At 57.2% G+C, this 18,927-nt stretch overlaps 1 protein-coding gene across 1 annotated transcript in view; it reads left to right on the top strand.

Moving 5' to 3' along the window:
* Positions 1–18,927, top strand: part of ADAP1 (ArfGAP with dual PH domains 1) — a 67,734-nt gene that overhangs the window by 45,496 nt on the left and 3,311 nt on the right. The window contains exons 5-8 of the mRNA XM_082644916.1: positions 7,075–7,187; positions 7,994–8,140; positions 18,270–18,353; positions 18,623–18,685. Of these exons, the coding sequence (XP_082501042.1) occupies positions 7,075–7,187; positions 7,994–8,140; positions 18,270–18,353; positions 18,623–18,685 (407 nt within the window). The remainder of the gene's footprint in view (positions 1–7,074; positions 7,188–7,993; positions 8,141–18,269; positions 18,354–18,622; positions 18,686–18,927) is intronic.

Raw genomic sequence — 18,927 nt, forward strand, 5'->3', positions numbered from 1 at the left:
AACCCCGACCGAAGGGTGGGGTGCTGCCCGGGGCCCTCCAGCCTGGTGGCAGCAGGAGGGCCTGCAGGGTGGGTGGGTCCTGGCAGGAGGGGTGTGGATGGGCCTGGGCCAGTGGGGCCCAGGGAGGGGGGGCCAGGCCCCGGGGGCTCTGTCAGCACACGGGTTGGGGGTGATCACATGCGGGCGGCCCGGGGGTCTGTAGTGGGATCGGCCCCTTTATCCCCCGTTGGCCAGGAGGGGCTCTGCGTGCAGCCCACGCTCCTGCACAGCAGGCGGCTCCAGGTCCCCTCTCCTCCCGAGCCCCTGATGTGGCCCAGGGCTGGGACGTGGCCGGGATTTAATTACGGTCCACCCCAGAGGGCCACTTCCTCCTCTCCTGATGCCCCTGACATGCAAGGGAGAGAGGACGTGGGCGCCTGTGCCTGTTCAGCCCTGGGGCGCTTGTGCCCTGTCCTGCCTGAAACCCGGCCTCCCTGCTCTGGGACCCCAGGAAGGCTCACCCCACAGCCTTTGTCTCCCAGGCATAAACATCTCAGCGATTTATAACGCGTGGCGTGCGGCCTCGATTCAGAGGCAGGTGCGGGACTTTGTGCCTGTTCCCGCGTCAGGACCTCTGGTGGTGAGCAAGAGTAGGGCAACCCAGGTGGGCGCCAGGAGAACCGGGAACGAAGTGGCTCACGCAGTTGCTCTGGCTTCAGGCACAGTTTGAGCCGGGGGGCTCAGTCAGCGCTGCAGGACCTGCTCGTGCTTCCCGCTCTGGTTCTGCTCTCGGGGTGGCACCACCCCTGCCGGTGGTGGCTTTACTGCGGCAGGTCCAGACTTTTCACCTGGGTTGGAAACGCCTTGGGGTTCCCTGAGAAAAGGGCAAGTGTGACTTTCACCCAAGCGTCAGGAAGAGTCTTAGCTTTGGTCCTGGCTGGTCAGGGGTGGGCGTGTGACCTAGTCACGATGGCCGGGAGATGTGTGCGCACCGGCCCGCTTCTGGGGCCCCCCGAGAGGGCAGGGCTGTGCACAGGGTGGCATTAGTGCCATTCCTCTCGTGAAACGACACCTCGGGAGTGCTTCGGGCGCCGGGCAAGGGGACTGGGATGGGGAGAGCCCGTTGGGGGTGCACACGTGGTGGGATGGAGCGGGAGGCCTTTGAAAAAGGCCGCGGCTTCTCCGTCAGACCCTCGGGGCAGCAAAGAGCAAAGGCTGGGGCCCACCTGCGGAGGCAGGCCCTTGTCTCACCTGGATAGGTTGTGTTGGGGGCCGCAGAGGGCCAGCCCTCACGGGGCGCAAGGGGGCGAGCTCAGCTGGGCCCAGGGACGCTGCTGGAGTGCTGCTGAGGGGGCATCGGGCGGGGTGCAGGCCCCACAGGGGGTGACGGTGAGAGCTTGGCTGGAGCAGGCGGTGCCGGCCCCCACCCCGGGGGTCCTGTGCACGCGTGCCCCCATCTCTGATCGCCTGGCCCCTGCAGCTCTGCAGCCTCCCCCCCGACTTACATGTCACCTCCAGCATGGGGGCCCCCGGCCTCGGGCCTTGTCTGTGCTCCCCACACGAGGCGGCAGCTGCTCGTGGCCTCGGTGCAGAGACCCTTAATGGGGCTCTGATTCCCATTTCTCTAAGCCCATCCACCCTGCCCAGAACACTAACGCCCCCCTCCCTCGAGCCCTGAAGATTCACATCTGTGGCTCCCCACCGCCCCCCGTCCAGCAGAGCCCTGAGATTTACAGGCACAGAGTTCTGGGTGTGTGGGGCCCTGGGGACCGTCAGCTTGGTCCCCTGACTCCACGGAAGTGCTCACCAAGCCACCCGTGGGGCAGGGCCCCTCAAGGAGACGTGGGGAGTGCCCGGGGCACCAGCTGCTGGGATCCCCCTGGGTTACCAGAGGTGCCTGAGCCCTGGCTCTGTGCGCGGGTCCTGAACAGCCTCTGAATCTCACTCCCGGCGGAGCCCCCCCTCGCCCACCGCTGCCCCCACCGGCCTCCTCCTGGGAGAGGGCGGCGTTCAGGAGACCCGGGGTGCCGCTTCTCACAGCCGCTGCTGCCTGGCTGGCCGGGGCCCCTGGACCAGAGCCCCGCCCGGCACTCTGTCGGGATGGCAGGCGACCAGGCCCCCCCCCCCCCCCGCCTCCTCTCGCCTCCTCTCGCCCACCCGCCCCTCCCCCCGCCCCAGCCACATCCCTGGCGAGGCCCAGCCCCCCCAGGAGCGCCTTTCCCACAGCACAGGGGCCGACACGCCCACGGTCCCCGAGAATGGGGATGTGCCAGGGAGGGGGACCGCGGGGCCAGGGCAGGGCCGCTCCAAGGTGTGACGTGGCCAAGGGAGGCCGGGCCGGGACGCCCACCTGCCTGGGGTGGGCTCGGGGGGCTGCTGGGGACCCTCGGTCGTGGGCAGGGGTCTCTCCCAGCACGCCGCCTGCCGGGGCCTCAGGCGAGCCCAGTCCCCACCCGGTGCGCTTAGGGCATCCGCGGAGGAAGTGTCACTGCCGGGGCCGAGCTGGACAGTCTGAGCAACAGCACGGTAGCGGCGTCACAGGATCTGAGCCAGAGCAAAGGACGTCTCCACGGGTCCCTGTGATAACAAGGAACCCAGCTGTGAGGGCAGGGAGGGGACACAGGTGCCCACTAAGTGGCCGTGGGGGAAAAGTCACCACAGCAAAAGCACTGTGGACAGATGTGACCCGGGTGGGGACTGGCCAGCAACCCCCAGAGCTGGGGCGCGGCCTCCGGGTAGGACGGCGGTGGCCTCGGCGCTGCTGGGGTGCCAGCCTGGCTTTGCCGGTTCCGCTGTGGTGGTGGGTGTGGCAGCAGGTGCCAGCCTGGCTGAGGTCACCGGTGCGGCTGGCGCTCCTGGCTGACCTCGGCCAAGGTCATGGGTGCGGGAGGTGCTCGCCCCGGGATAACAGGACCGAGGCTTGGGCGCGCCGGGGCCGGGCTGCGCCTCTGCCGCCCCGCAGGCCCCTCGCCGGGGTGACCCCGGGTAACAGCTGCGCCTGGCTCCGTCCCCGGACCGTCCCCGCCTGCAGCCAGAGCCTCAATGGCCGCCTTTCACGGGCGACAAGGGCCCCTGTTGTCCGGAGGGCCGGCCGCGCCTGTTGCCGACACACTCGGCGCTTCTTGCGCGGCTTGGTCGGGCTTGCCTCGCGGGTTCAGCCCCCTTCGGAGAGCGTGGGGCCCTGGGGGCGGTGGGCCGGGGGCTCCCGGGGGGAGCGGCGGGGCCCCCCCACCCGTCCCCGCCTGTGTGGTGGGGACGCAGGGTCTCAGTGGGACCGTGGAGGGACGTCAGGCGCAGGGCATCCAGGACCCGAGGCATCCCTGGCAGGGCTGGAACCACACACGAGGCAGGCGCTTCTGTCCCCCTCCTGGTGCCACCCTGACACGACCCCTGCGTGTTCACACGGACTCACACACACTCCCATGGTGCGTGTAGCCACAAATCACACGTTCACACGCGTGTGCTCTTAGATGCAGTCACACACGGATCTCAGGTTCACACCTGTGTTCACACCCACGTTCACACCCAGAAGCACCCGCCATGTGTGCTGTTCCCAAAGCCTGTGATGTTCCTGGAACACCGGACAAGGGGCTTTGAGTCCTAGCAGCACCGCCCTCAGCCCAGCCTGCGCCCACTGACCCTCGGCCTTCAACCTTTCCCCACCGGCCCCTTTGGCCGTTTCAGCCGGAGCAGCTGGGAACCTGAGAGGTGGAGGACCGGGGCTCCCAGGGCTCTCTTGCCGGCCTCTTGGGGAGCAGAACCCGGAAACCAGGTCCTGGCCCTTCTGGGGAGGTGGCTGGAGGGGTTATATCCCTAGTGCCACCCGTGCCCAGGGGACACCCTCCACGGGGCACCGCCCAGGAGAAGCCACCCGGCATGGGGGCCCACCTCCTAGCCAGGGAGGGCCACCCTGGGGCCTGGGCACAGGGCGCCTGGCCCGGCCCCCGGCAAGCCCTGTGCCTCCCTGCAGCACGGCCATGTGGTCCCTGCTCCAGTTTTTTACGACGTTAACGTGTGACTTGCACACCTGATGAACAGCTCCTCGAGCTGCCCGGGTCCCCTGCCCCACCTGCCTGGGTCTGCTCTGTGCCCGCACGTGCGCCTTCGCTGGAAGCTCACGGACAGCTCCCCTCGGCGCCGCACGCCTGAGCCCCGCCCGGCTGCCCTGCGAGCCTGGCGCGCAGCCATCTCAGCGCAGCGTCCGCTGTGCGAGGGACCAGTTGGTCCCCGGCTGAGGGACATGGGTCGTGTCCAGTCGGTGACGCTGACGTGTGAAGCTGCTGTGAACACGTGAACGTGTGTTCACCACGTTTGTGTTTTCACGTTTCTCTGGGTCACGTGGGAAGTGCATGTCCAACTTGAGAAGCTGCCCCGCTGCCCTGCTGCTTGTCCACTGGGGGGTGGTCAGTCTATGACTTGGTCACTGGTCCACCCCAGTGGGCATCTCGTCGCTGGCTCTGGCGTCCACGGTCTCTCTGGGCTCGTCCCGGGCCACCCCACGCAGGGCTTGAGAAGAGGCGGCTGAGCGGGGCCGGGAGCGGCCTGCTTCCTCCAGCTCCCCTGCAGCAAGTCCTGGACCCGGCACACAGTAGGCGCTCAGTAAATACTGGGTGAACGCCCTGGATTCTGCCCCAGCACCGGCCAGCCCTTTGGGAGAAAATGGTCCCTTCTAGCCAGCCGGGCCCCGGGTGTGGGCCGGGGCAGGGGGTGCCATTGGCAGGGGTCACGCGGGAGGCCGAGCAGCAGACCCTGCCAGCCCGCAGCTGTGTGCCGGGTGCTGCACCGCGACAGCCCGGGAGTGGGCTTGGGAATCTCCCAGGGCCTGGGCCCACCTCAGGGTGGGTGACGAGGGGCCCGCGGCTTGGAGCCCGGGACACGGTGGGCGGGCGTCCCCACGGCAGTCTGGGCTGCGCACGTCCCACATCACGGGGTTGGGGGGCCGCTGAGCGAGGACGGCTCGGGCGAGCTTGGACGTGGGCAGATCGGGGGCCGCCACCTTCAGGCCGCGGAGCCGCCCGTCTGCTGGGGCGAAGGCAGGGGCCTGGCCAGCACCTCCCGCTGGGCCTGGGAGCCAGGCAGACTCGGGCCAGCGTTTCCGTCTGTTCCCCTGGGCTGGCCCGGGACATGTTAGCAGAGCCGCCTCAGGCGTGACCAGTGGGAGCGCCATTCCGGCTGCGGCAGAGACGCCCCCGTTCCGGGCCCGGCATCCCGAGGCGCTGCTGCCCCCTGCTGGGCCCCGCAGGCAGGCGCGGGCTCCTGGGGGCTGGGAACCGCTGACCGGGCTGGCGTCTCCAGCCTTGCTGGCCACTGGCCTTGGACAGGACTCCACGCCAGCCTCAGCTTCGTCCTCTGCAGTGGGGATGACCACAGGATGTTCCTAGAGGCCCATGTGGGGGACATGAATGGCCGTGCAAGTGCGTGGCCAGGGGTGCTGGCGTGGAACGTCCTTGCAGAAAAGCTGCTCCTTGGGCACTTCTCTGTGTGGCTAATGCAGGGTCCAGGGGGGCCGGCCTTGAGCCGAAGGCAAGTGGACTTCCAGCCAAATGCTCACTGAGTCAGCCAACAAACATTCCAGGGAGGGCCCTGCTTGAGCTTGGGGACCCGGTGGTGGCCCTGCTCCCTGGTGCACACAGAGGGGATGTGCCTGCTGGAGCTGTGTGCAGGGGACCCGGGGGACGTGTCTTGCACAGGCTTTGAGGGTGCCAGGGACCTCTGAGTCGCGGGGGGAAGGGAGTAGGCCTCATCTGGCACTGCCCCACCGCAGACAGGCAGGTGCCAGCTGCCCCGTCCCCGCCGCCAGGCTGCTGCGTCTTGAGGACCACACATCTCGAGAGCAGAGAAGCAGCTCCTAGCCCCCATGGTGCTGGACACGCGGCTGCCGGGACAGCCGATGGGTGGCAGCAGGCTGGGGCTGGGGGCCAGGGGCCAGCGGTGGCGTCCAAACTACAAAAGCCACGCCGTCAGGCTCTGGGCTCTGGGCACCACCCCTGCTGACGGCACCCCCGGCACGGGCCAGCCTCAGACGGCGCCTGGCAGGGATCTCATCAGCGCACGTGGGCAGCGGGACCCTCTCCCCAGGGCAGGAGCAGAGGGAAAGCTGTAGGGCAGTGACTGTGAGGGCCCCCGCCCCTAGCCATGTGCCCCCAGACTATGCCCAAGGGCAGTGGGGCGCCCCCTGGAAGACACGGCCGCACTGGACGCAGCAGAGCTGCTCAAGAAGGCCGGGAACGACCAGGCGTCTGTCCACCAGGTGTGGGTGGACAGCCCGGTATCCACAGGGCCCCGCTGGGGACAAAGAGGCGCGGATCCCTGATCTGGCAGCGGCACGTCCAGAGCGTGGAGCTGAGGGGGAGCTGGCCCAGCCCCTGGGGCACGTGCGGGGCAGACCTCAGACACAAGCCCCAGAACAGGCAGAGGGGAGAGGGCGAGAGAGGGCTCAGGGCGGCCGCGGACACCCGAGGGGCTGCCTTCTCACCCACTGCTGCTGGGACGCTGACCGCGGGCTTCGTGCCTTCAAGCGACCCTGTGGACCCTTCAACGGACCCTGCGGTCCCTGGAGGTCGGGGCTCCACGATGAGGCTCGGGGCCAAAGCTGAGGAGGGGGCAGGGCTGGCTCCTCCTGGGGGCTCCCCCTGCACCGCCCAGCCCCGGGGTGCTCCCCACATTCTTGGCCGAGGCCCCATCGCCCCAGTGTTGCCGGGCTCACTTCTCCCTCTGCCCCCCTCTCTCGAGGACCCTTGTGGTACCCTTGGGACCACCGGATGATCGAGGACACTGGCCCGTCCCCAGGCCCTTGCTCACACCCAAATAGCGCACACCGTGTGCCCGCCCGGTGCCCTCACATCCCCGCGTGCCTGTCACACCTGCCAAGAGAAAGAAGAGAAAAAGGGCAGGACCGTGCAGCCCGGTGGAGAGGGGGTGGCCTGGGGTCCAAGGACAGGCTGATGCCCGCTCACAGCCGCCGGCCTCGCGGCACCTGGGGGCTGCGGGTCCCCCGGGTACGGGAACAGGGTCCACCCCGGCCTCTGCCTCGTCAGGGTGGCAGCCGCCAGGCCGGGTCCATGGCGGCCGTCTGACTGGGCCCCTCTCCCCCAGGGTACCGAGAAGGCTTTCTCTGGAAGCGCGGCCGGGACAACGGGCAGTTCTTAAGCCGGAAGTTTGTGCTGACGGAACGCGAGGGGGCCCTCAAGTATTTCAACAGAAGTGACGTGAGTTGGGCACAGGGCCAAGGGCAGCAGCCGGGCCTCCCACCCGGGGCCTGGGGCGGCTGGACACTAGCCCCTGGACGGTGGTGCCACTTCCTTGGCTGCCCTTGTGCCCTTCCCGGGAGATGAGCTGCCCTCTCCCGTGGGGACCTGCCGGCCCCCTTGGGGACCCCTCCACCCACCCCGGTGCTGTGGGTGATCCTGGGGCACAGAGGTGGCAAGCCCTCCCCTGGCGGACACTCCCAGGCCTGTGAGGGACAGAGGGGACCGGCACCCGGCAAGCATGCCAGGGTGACCCCGGGTGTTGCAGGCAGTGCGTGGGGAGGCGCCGGGGGTCCCAGTGTGGCGGGGCAGCTGGCCGAGCCACACCCACCCCCGGAGCAGACCGGATCCAGGTCAGAACGTGACCCTGTGATGCAGTGACCACGGCAGCTCGTGGCCCTCAGGCCCGCCGCCTCTGCCAGAGGGCGCCACACAGCAGTCTGCCGGCCCCCAGTGCAAGGAGAGGAGAGAGGCTGGGCTGGCAGGATGGGAGCAGGAGGGGGGGCCCGGCCGCGAGCAGGGCGGACCAGACGGGGCAGAGGAGGGGTCAGCCTACATGTTGAGCGCCTGCCTTGTCATCCCCCAGGAAGGGATGCTGTTACCTTAGACTTAGACCAGGGAGCCTAGGCCCAAAGAGGGTAAGTAACTTGCTCAAAGCCACGCGGGACAGCAGGTGTGTGGCCGGCATCCGGAGCCCACCCTGCCTGCTCCCTTGACCTTGGAGACTCCCTGCCAGCCCAGCGCTGAGGCCGGGCCTTGCTTCCCAGGCCAAGGAGCCCAAGGCCATCATGAAGATCGAGCATCTGAACGCCACCTTCCAGCCGGCCAAGATAGGTCACCCGCACGGCCTGCAGGTCACCTACCTGAAAGACAACAGTACTCGAAACATCTTCGTCTACCACGAGGACGGCAAGGTGGGTGCACGGTGGGGTGGTGGCGGCTGGACCACCCCCACTGTCTCAGGAGAACCCAGCGAACCCCCAGGGTGGCAGGCACGGGGCCAAGGGGCCACCAGACCACCCTGCCATGGCTGCAGTGGGGAGCCAGCCGGGCCCTTGGGGGGGGGGCCTAGAGGCCTTGTGAAGACAAGGGTGGCAGCTGGCTGGCAGAGTGCTGCACCCCACCCTGTGGCCATCGCCCCTGTGTCCCCACCCAGCGAGGGTGGGAGGAACCCCAAGCAAACCCCTCAAAGTCTGTCCATAGGTGTTCTCTCTATATTCTGGATATTAGTCCCCTATCAGATAGGTGATTTGCAAATATTCTCTGCCATTCTGTGGATTGCCTGTTACTTGGTGAACGGTCTTTTGATGCACAAAATTTTTAAATTTTCATTTAGTTGAATTCGTCTGTTTTTCTTTGGTTGTGTGTGTCTTTTGGTGTCACATCCAAGAAGTCATTGCCAAGTCCGATGTTGTGAAGTTTTTGCCCCGTGTTTTCTTGTAAGAGCTTTATTGTTTTAGGACTTACATTTAGGTCCTTGATTCATTTTGAGTTAATTGGGTCAGGGTCCAGCTTCATTGTTTTTGTTTGTTTTTTAAATTTTATTTATTTTCTTCCTTTCTTTTTTTGGCTGCATTTGGTCTTAGTTGTGGCATGTGGGATCTTCATTTAGGCATGTGGGATCTTTCATTGCAGCGCGCTGGCTCTTCGTTGTGGAGCGCGGGCTCCAGGGCGCGTGGGCTCTCACTGAAGCATGCAAGCTCAGTAGTTGTGGTGCATGGGCTTAGTTGCCCTGAGACAGGGGATCTCAGTTCCCTGACCAGGGATCAAACCCGTGTCCCCTGCATTGGAAGGCGGATTCTTTACCACTGGACCACCAGGGAAGTCCCAGGTCCAGCTTCGTTCTCTGGTGTGTGGATTTTCAGTTTTCCCAGCACCATTTGTTTAAAAGACTGTCCTCTCCCCACTGAATGGCCTTGGTACTGTCATCAAAAATCATTTGACTGAATATGTAAGAGTTCATTTCTGGGCTTCCTATTCTAGTCCATTGGTCTGTATGTCTGTTTTTATAACAGGACCATACTGGGTTTTTTTGTTTGCTTTTTAAAATTTTATTGAAGTATGGTTGACTTACAATGTTGTGTTAATTTCTGCTGCACGGCAGAGTGATTCGGTTATACATATATATATTATTTTTCATATTCCTTTCCATTATGGTTTATCACTGGATGTTGACTATAGTTCCCTGTGCTACGTGGTAGGACCTTGTTGTTCATCCATTCTATATATACTAGTTTGCAAAAAAAAGGTTGCATTTGCTAATGCCGAACTCCCACTCCATCCCTCCCCCACTCCCCTCCCCCTTGGCAACCACAAGTGTGTTCTCTATGTCTCTGAGTCTTTTTCTGTTTCATAAAAGTTCATTTGTGTCTTACTTTAGATTCCACATATGTGGTATCAAATGGTATTTGTCTTTCTCTTTCTGACTTATTTGACTTAATCTCCAGGTCCATCCATGTTGCTGCAAATGGCACTATTTCCTTCTTTTTATGGCTGAGGAATATTCCATTGGCTATATGTACTGTATCTTCTTTATCCATTCCTCTGTCACTGGACACTTAGGTGGCTTCCATGTCTTGGCTATTGTGAATAGTGCTGCAGTGACCACTGGGGTGCTACATGCACTCCATAGTTTTCCATAGTGGCTGCATCAATTCAGATTCCCCCCAATGGTGTAGAAGGGTTCCCTTTTCTCCAAACCCTCTCCACTATTTACTGTTTGTAGAATTTTTGAGGATGGTCATTCTGACCAGTGTGAGGTGGTATCTTGTAGTTTTGATTTGCATTTCTCTAATAACTAGTGATGCTGAGCATCTTTTCATGTGCCTCTTGCCCACCTATATGTCTTCTTTGGAGAAATGTCTATTTAGGTCTTCTGCCCAGTTTTCGATTGGGTTGTTTGGTTTTTTGTTACTGAGTTGTAGGAGTTGTGTGTATATTTTGGAAATTAAACGCCTGTTGGTCACATCACTTGTAAATAATTTTCTCCCAATCCGTAGGTTGTCCTTTCATTTTGTTTATGGTTTCCGTTGCTGTACAAAAGCTTGTAAGTTTGATTAGGTCCCATTTGTTTATTTTTGTTTTTATTTCTATTGCCTTGGGAGACTGACCTAAGAAAACATTGGTACGATTTACATCAGAGAATGTTTTGCCTATGTTCTTTTCTAGGAGTTTTATGGTGTCATGTCTTATATTTATAAGTCTTTAAGCCATTTGGAGTTTATTTTTGTGTATGGTATCAGGGAGTGTTCTAATTTCATAGATTTACATGCAACTGTCCACCTTTCCCAGGACCATTTGTTGAAGAGACTGTCTTTCCCCCATTGTATATTCTTGCCTCCTTTGTCGAAGGTTAATTGACTATATAGGTATGTGGGTTTATTTCTGGGCTCTCTTTTAAAAAAAAAATACGTGGCGCGTGGGCTCCTTGTTGTGGCACATGGGCTCTCTAGTTGCAGCATGCGGGCTCTCTAGTTGTGGCCTGCATGCTCAGTAGTTGCAGCGGGCGAGCTTAGTTGTCCCGCGTGGCATGTGGGATCTTAGTTCCCCGACCAGGGATCAAACCCGCATCCCCTGCATTGGAAGGTGGATTCTTAACCACTGGACCACCAGGGAAGTCCCCTGGGCTGTCTTTTCTGTTCCACCAATCCATGTCTGTTTTTGTGCCAGTACCATGCTGTTTTGATTACTGTAGCTTTACAGTACTGTCTGAAGTCTGGGAGGGTTTTGCCTCCAGCTTTGTTCTTTTTCCTTCAGGATATCTGTGGCAATTCTGGGTCTTTTATGAGGACCATACTCTTTTTTTTTTTTTTTTGCGGTATGCGGGCCTCTCAGTGTTGTGGCCTCTCCCGTCGCGGAGCACAGGCTCCGGACGCGCAGGCTCAGCGGCCATGGCTCACGGGCCCAGCCGCTCTGCGGCATATGGGATCCTCCCGGACCGGGGCACGAACCCGTATCCCCTGCATCGGCAGGCGGACTCTCAACCACTGCGCCACCAGGGAGGCCCGACCATACTCTTTTGATTACTGTGGCTTTGTAATCAAAAGTGAATTCCTCCAGTTTTGTTCTTCCTTTTTAGGATTGTTCTGGCTGTCTGAATTCCCTTGAGACTCCATATGAATTTTGTCAAATGCATTTTCTGCGTCGAGATGTAGTTTTTTCCCCCCCTTTATTCTGTTAATATGGTGTATTACACTGATCGATTTTCATGTATTGAACTGTTCTTGCATTCCAGGAATAACTCTCACTTGGTCATGGTGTATAATCCTTAAATAAGCTGCTGAATTCAGTTTTCTAGTATATCGTTGAGGATTTCTGCACCAGTGTTCATAAGGTGTATTGGTCTGTAGTTTTCTTTTCTTGTAGTGACTTTGTCTGGCTTTGATATCTGGGTTATTCTAGCCTCACAGATGAGTTAGGAAGGGTTCCCTCCTCTTTGATTTTTTGGAAAGTTTGAAAAGGACTGGTATCAGTTCTTCTTTAAACGTTTGATAGAATTTACCAGTGAAGCCATGAGGTCCAGGGCTTTTCTTTGTGGAGAGACTTTTGATACTGATTCAGTCTCCTTACTAGTTACAGGTCTTTTCAGATTATCTGTTCTTTTCATGACTTAGTCTTGGTAGGTTTTGTGTTTCTAAGAGATTATCCAGTTTCATCCAGGTTATCTAATTTGTTGGTATACAGTTGTTCATAGTACTCTCTTATAATCCTTTCTATTTCTGTACAATTAGTAGTAATGTACCCACTTTCATTTCTGATTTTACTAATTTGTCCTTTTTTTCTTTGTCCATCTAGCTAAAGTTTTTTCAATTCTATCTTTTGAAAGAACCAACTTTTGTTTACATTTATTTTCTCTATTGTTTTTCTGTTCTGTTTCATTGATCTCTAATCTTATTTTCCTTCTTTCCTTTAGCTTAGGGTTTAGTTTGTCCTTCTTTTTCTAGTACCTTACGTTGTAAAGTTGGGCTGCTGATTCGTTATCTTTCTTGTTTTTCAATGTCAGCATTTATAGCTATATATTTCCCCCTTAGTACTGCTTTTGCTGCATTCCGTAAGTTTTGGTATGTTGTGTTTTCATTTTGATGTACCTCTAAATATTTTCTAATTTCCATTGCGATTTCTTCTTTGATCTGTTGGTTTTTACCTTCCACAATTTTGTGAGTCTCCTGGAGAAAGGATATAATAGTTGGGTGATGTGTTTATAGCCATTCTGCCAAACTCTGTCTTTTGATTGGGAGTTTAATACATTTACATTTACAGTAATTACTGATGAGGAGGGACTCACTTCTATCATTGTGCTATTTGTTTTCTGTATGTCCTGTAGATTTTTTGTCCCTCATTTCCTGCTTTCCTGTCTTATTTTGTGTTTATTTTTTGTAATGAAATGTTTAAGTTCTTTCTTATTTCTTTTTGTATATATTCTATCACTGTTTTCTTTGGGGTTACCATGGGGATCACATTTAACATACTAAAGTTAAAACATTCTAAACTGAATATATAGCAGCTTTTTGAATGTTTTTTCAATAGTATAAAATTCTACTATTTTAGCTCCATCCCCACTGCTTTTGGTTGTTGATGTTACAAAATTACATCTTTGTACAATGAGTGATCAAAAAAACCCCCAAAAAACAAACAAACCAAAAAAACCCCTACTAATTATTTAAAATGCACTATCTCCTAAAGTATGTAAAACACAAGGTTTGCAGTCACAACCCAAACTTACAGTAATACTAGCTTTTACGTTAATTTTTTTTTTTGCTTTATCCTTAAAAGCACTAGTCTCTTAAATCATGTAGATAACAAAAAGCACAGTTACAAACCATTGTTACAGTAATACTGGCTTTTATAATAGCCCATGTGTTTACCTTTATTGAGATCTCTGTTTCTCCACAAGGTTTTGACGTACTGTCTAGTGTTCCTTCATTTCACCTGGACTCCCTGAGCATTTCTTTCTTGCTTTTTTTTTTTTTTAAACATTACCTTTAATCTCTCCTCTTTTTAAAATATTTATTTATTTATTTTTGGCTGTGTTGGGTCTTCATTGCAGTGCACAGGCTTCTCACTGGGTGACTTCACTTGTGGATCGTGGGCTCTAGGCACACGGGCTTCAGTAGTTGTGGATCGCGGGCTCAGCAGTTCTGGCTCACGGGCTCTAGAGCGCAGGCACAGTAGTTGTGGTGCACAGGCTTGGTTGCTCCGCGGCATGTGGGATCTTCCCGGACCAGGGCTCAAACCGTGTCCCCTTCATTGGCAGGCGGATTCCCAACCACAGCACCACCAGGGAAGCCCTAGGATTCTTTATTGAGAGGGTTTTGTTTTTTCCTCCTTTGAATATATTGGCTAGCTGTCTTGTGCCTCCAGCATTTCTGATGAGGTCTACTCATAGTCTATTTGAGGATCCCTTATATGTGGTTGTGACAAGTCATTTCTCTCTTCCTGCTTTCAAGATTCTTTGTCTTTTCAAAGTTTGATTATAAACGTTTCTCAGAGTGGACCTCTTTGAGTTCATCGTAACTTGGAGTTTGTTGAGCTTCTTAGATGTTTATATTCATGTCCTTCATCAAACTTGTGAAGTTTTCAGCTATTATTTCCTCAAATATTCTCTCCACCCCCTTCTCTCTTTCTTCTCCTTCTGAGACTCCCACAGTGCACATGTCAGTCTCTTGGTGGTGTCCCACAGGTCTCTTAGGCCCTACTTGCTTTTCTTCAATCTTTTTTTCTGTTTCTCAGCCTTGATAATTTCCATTTTCCTCTCAAGTTGATTCTTCTGCCTTTGAATTTGTCTAGTGAAATTTTCATTTCCATGATTGTACTTTTAGTTTCAGAATTTCTTTTCTGGTTTCTTTTTAGGTTTTCCCTTTATTGTTATTTCCATTTTGTTTATGCATTTTCTTGACTTTCTCCAAATATTCTTTTCTTTGAGCATATTTAAGACCATGTTTTAAAGTCTTTGTCTAGTATATCTGCCATTAAGTCTTCTCAGTGACAGATTCCGTTGATTTTTCTTTTGAAAAGGCCATTTTCTGCTTCTTTGTGTGCCTTGTGATTTTTTGTTGAATGCTGGACATTTGATTCTGATAATGTGGTAACTCTGGAAATCAGATTCTCCCCTTTCCCCAAGGCTATTTATTTATTTATTTAGCTAGCTAGCTCTTGCTTTTGGGCTTTTTGTTTTATTTGTTGGAGCTGTGTCTGTGCCGAGGATCAGCGTGAGGTGTAAACTTAATTTCTGCTCACGTTTTTTTCCGAGCCTTTCCCTGGTCATGTGTGGTCACTTCGTAATTTCCCCTGTATATGCAGCTGTTTCTTAATGTCCTAGTCTTTGATGTCTGGCTCCCAAAGGGGGAAGACCAAAAGTGAAGGGGAGAAAGTGGGTGCTCGCACTTTAAATCTTTGGGAGGTCTTGAGCTGGAGGTGGAGGGGCTGCAACAATGCCCCCCTCCTTTGTCTCCCTGTGATCAGAGCACAGATCCCTGATATGTGGAGGTCAGAGTCCCCCTTTTTCCCACCCGAGCTCCTGCAAACTCTGTGTAAGTTGCTCCAGGACACCTGCACAGCGGCCTGTCCTGGGTGGGGTGGGGGGGAGGATGGGTAGCTGCATCTGTTCTCAGAGCTGAAATTGACTGAAATTAACCACAATGTACTCTCCAAGTCTTCCCCTGGAAGTTGTTAAGACTTCAGCAGACTTCAGAATTACCAATGGTTACATCAGTCAGATTCTGCCAGTGCCATTGTTTTCCAGGTGGGGAGACAGATTCCCAGTGCTTCCTACCCCATGTTCCCAGAATCCTCTTTTCAGCTGTTAGCTGATCCCTTGGGAATCCACATCCAGGTGCAGAACATGCTTGTGCCGCTGCCAGATGTGTCCATGTTCCCATCGCCTGGTGACGTCCCAGCACGCGGATGAGGCGCTGGCTCTCTGCAGCCCCCACCCCTCACCTCGCCCAGGCCCGCGCCTCTCCCACCTCACCCGTCACCCTTACGTTGCTATTCTGTCCGCACCTGTATTCAGACTGTACGTTACCATGACCACAAAAATGCCCTCAAGCCTTAGCACTGACTTTTCACTTCCTGCACGTGTCATTTCTCCTGCCCTTCCCCCCGGTTAACCACGTCCTCATTACTGACTCACCTCGCCACCGACTGTCCAAGTCCCTGGATATGTCCTGGGCAGCAACCAACTTCACCCTTCTGGAATCATCTCTCCTGTGGCCACATCTCGGTCCTGGGCTGATTCCATTTCCTGGAACCTAAGTCTTTCTTGGTTTACTCCCTCCTCCTGGTGGAACAAACCCTTTAGTAGCTTGCTGAGGAGGAGTGCCTTGGAGGCAAGCTTCCAGAGACCTTGCACACCTGAAAATCCTAGCTTCCGCTTGAGTTAGTTCTCCGATGACAGCCTGGGCCTGGGTCTCTTCTTCCTTCTCTGTGTTGGGAGCTCGGTGAGCCCTCCTTGCCTAGTCATTTACACCCGTGAGGTGGGGGAAGAGTTCCTGAGTTCTTTCTTTAATAATTTCCTCCTCTATTTTCTCTGTTCTCATTTTCTAGAACTGTTATTCAGATATTGGCTGTCTTAGATTGGTTCTCTCATTCTAGTCCCACTTTTTCCCTTTTTCACCGATTTCTAGAAAATTTCAACTTTGTCTTGCAACTTCCCTATTGAAAGTTTTCTTCCTGCTCTCAACGTTTCAACCTTCAGAGCTCCTTTTGGATTTCGCAGTTGCTCCTTTTTCAAAGTACATTGTTCTTGTTTCTTGATTGTAGTATCTTATCTCTGATTATTAATGTTAAATTTGAAGCTTTCTTATCCTTGAACAATGTTTATTTCTTCTGAGTGGCTGTTTCCTGTTTGTATGCTCTGTTCTCTGACTTCCATGGGAGAGATTTTCGGGGCTGGTCAGATTCTCTGGAGGAAACCCCTCCTGCCTGGTGCAGATACCTTTGAGTCCCAGCACTGAGGGAGCTGAGAGGGAACAGGAGGGGCCTCAGGCTTGGTGTGCAGTCATGTAGCTTCACTCTTTCTGGAATGGTGCCTCCCCCCCCCCCCCCGCCACACACACACACCCTGTGCCTGGCACAACTCTCCCCTGAGACCCTCTCTTTCTACCCCCTGCAAAGAATAAAGCTCCATCTTCTGCCAGGGTGGCAGAGGGGCAGTCTCTTAGCCAGTTTTCCTGCTTAGAACCCCCCCTCTCACTTCCAGGGGAACCTAGAGCTCTGCATTCCCAAGCCCTTTGGGGTCTGCAGTACAAACTGGGCTTGCCTCAGCTTTCCTCTGTGGCTTCCACTTTAGCTGTCTTGGATCACCCCTCCACCTGTCTGCCAGCTCCTGGCACTTTGTGACTGTTCTCACCGTCTCATGGGGTTAAGCCTCGAAAAAACAATCCCTTATGCAGTACTAACAGGTTTTGGGAGGGAAGCTGACTCAAGGAACGTAAGCAAGTCTCCAGTTTTACCCAGAAGCCTCTACCTTCACTTTCCTTGTGGGGAGGCTGAGCCCAGGGAAGGCAGAGGGTAGGTGCTGGGAGCCCAGAGGCTTTCTGCACGAGCAGTGGGCTGCTGTCCTGGCCCCGAGTCCCCAGAGGGTTGTGGGCACCCGCTGTGCACCACCCCCTGTGCGTAGGTGTAGCTGAGCCTGTTTGACGTGGCTCTGTCCTTGGTGAGTGAGAGCAGAGTCTGGCAGGAGAGACAAAGAGTGTATCAGACGGGCGGCTAAAACCCCAACTGCGCCGAGTGCTGGGAAGAGTGAGAGAACAAGTGATGTCCCGAGGGGTGAGGACACGGTCCAGGAGGAGGAAACGGCCGTGCGTGCAAAGGCCCCATGGCTGAGACTCTGCTGAGGATGGGGGAAAGGAGAAGAGGAAGGGGTGGGGGACAGCACGCGGTGGTCCTGCTGAGGGGGCTGACCCGACCCTGCAGATGTCTGTCTATACTGGAGATGCAGTGGGGGGAGGGTGTTGCAGCCCAACTTGAATTTCTGGACGATCCCTCTGGTTTCCGTGAGTCAAGGGAGGTCCTGAGACGAGCGGGGGGCAGTGCTAGGGACCGGGCAGGGAAGGGACCAGAGGGACTTGGTGCGCTGGAATGGGGCTGGGGGGCACCAGGCCTGAGCAGGGCTCCCTGGCAGTGCCCAGAGGGTATGTCGCAGCCTGGATTGTGTGGGCTGGGCTGGGGGTCCCGTGCGCCAAGGCAGGAGGGACAGAGCACGGAGGTGGGCAGGGAGGTGAGTGGGGCCTCCGGTGCGGCTGGAGGTGGGCGTCGGGGTGACACTGCAGGACCCAGGGGACCCGGAGACCAGGGAGGAGCACCGTCTGTCCAGGTGTCAGCAGGGAGAGCGGACGTTCGGTCCATCCAGGGTTGGGGGAGACCTCAGCCTGGGGGGAGGGATGGGGGGGGAGATGAGGGAGCCTGTGGCGGGGACGAGGGCTGGGCGGGGGGCCCTGGGGCAGCGAGCATGGCAGCCAGGAGGAATGAGAGGGCACAGAAGGCCGGGGGGGGGTGGGCCGGCCCCAGGACGGGCGCTGGGCCTGGGGTGGGAGGGACGGGGTGGCAGCACCTGGGCTGCGACGCTCGGCCTGGGGAGCCGGCCCCCTGCGCCCCCCCGTGCGGCCAGGGCCGGCCTCCGGGAACAGCTCTGCCCTCCTTCCCTCGGTGGCGGTGGCGGGCAGGTGGCAGCTCTGGGTGGGTTTATAAATAGATGGGCCTCCCTCTAGGCTAGAGATAGCAGGTCATAAAGATAGAACAATCTGAGAGGAGAAGAGACCGCCTGGTGCCCGAAGCAGCATCAGGGCTCGGGGGCAGCTTGGACGGCAGCCCCGCACCCGCTGTTCCTGCCTGTCCTGAGGTGGCTGTCAGTGGCGCGGCCCGCTCCTGCTGCCTGGGCGTCCGGCCGCGCTGGCCCTGAGGCCTGGCGCCCCCGCGGTGGAGCCTTCCCTGTCCTCCCCGACCACCCCGGGTGTGTCCCCCGAGCAGGCCCAGGCGCTGAGGAATGGGGCGGGTGTGCAGGAGCCCTGGGGCCACAGCCCACACCCAGCCTCTGACCCCCAGGAGATGGTGGACTGGTTCAACGCGCTCCGTGCTGCTCGATTCCACTACCTGCAGGTGGCCTTCCCAGGGGCCAGCGACGCAGACGTGAGTGGCTGCTGCTGCTACCTTCGACCCGGGTCGGGGGCCATGTGCCCCAGGCTGGGACGGGATTGGGAGCTGACCCCAGGGCCCACGTGGACACCCCCCCGAGACCCCCCGCTGCTGACTGGCCTGAGGCCCCTGGAGACCACAGTAGTTCTGCTTCGTTCCGGGGTGTTTTAGCTTCGCTGGGAGGGGGAGGGGGGAAAGGGCGGGACGGGAGGGGGCAGCTGGGGAGGGGCTCCCAGGGCCCAGCCCAAGTGGTTCTGCCCTAGCTGGTGCCGAAGCTGTCCAGGAACTACCTTCAGGAAGGCTACATGGAGAAGACGGGGCCCAAGGTGGGTCTGACCTGCAACCCCAGATGCCCAGGCCGCACTCTGAGGTCATATCCTGGGGGGGCGGGGGGCGTGCCAGTAGCGCCAGCCAGTGACACTCACCACCCCCCTCCTCCAGTGCTTCGCGAGAGCGCGGGCTCCACTGACTCGGGGCTCTGGGTCCAGCCCCAGCCAGCTCCGAGCCCTGCCCTGGCCCCGCCCCACCACGTGTCCCTGTGCACCACCAGGTCCCTGCCACGTGGGGG

The sequence above is a fragment of the Mesoplodon mirus genome (genome assembly GCF_964341445.2).
Source record: "Mesoplodon mirus genome assembly, chromosome: 15".
Taxonomy (NCBI): Eukaryota; Metazoa; Chordata; class Mammalia; order Artiodactyla; family Ziphiidae; genus Mesoplodon; species Mesoplodon mirus.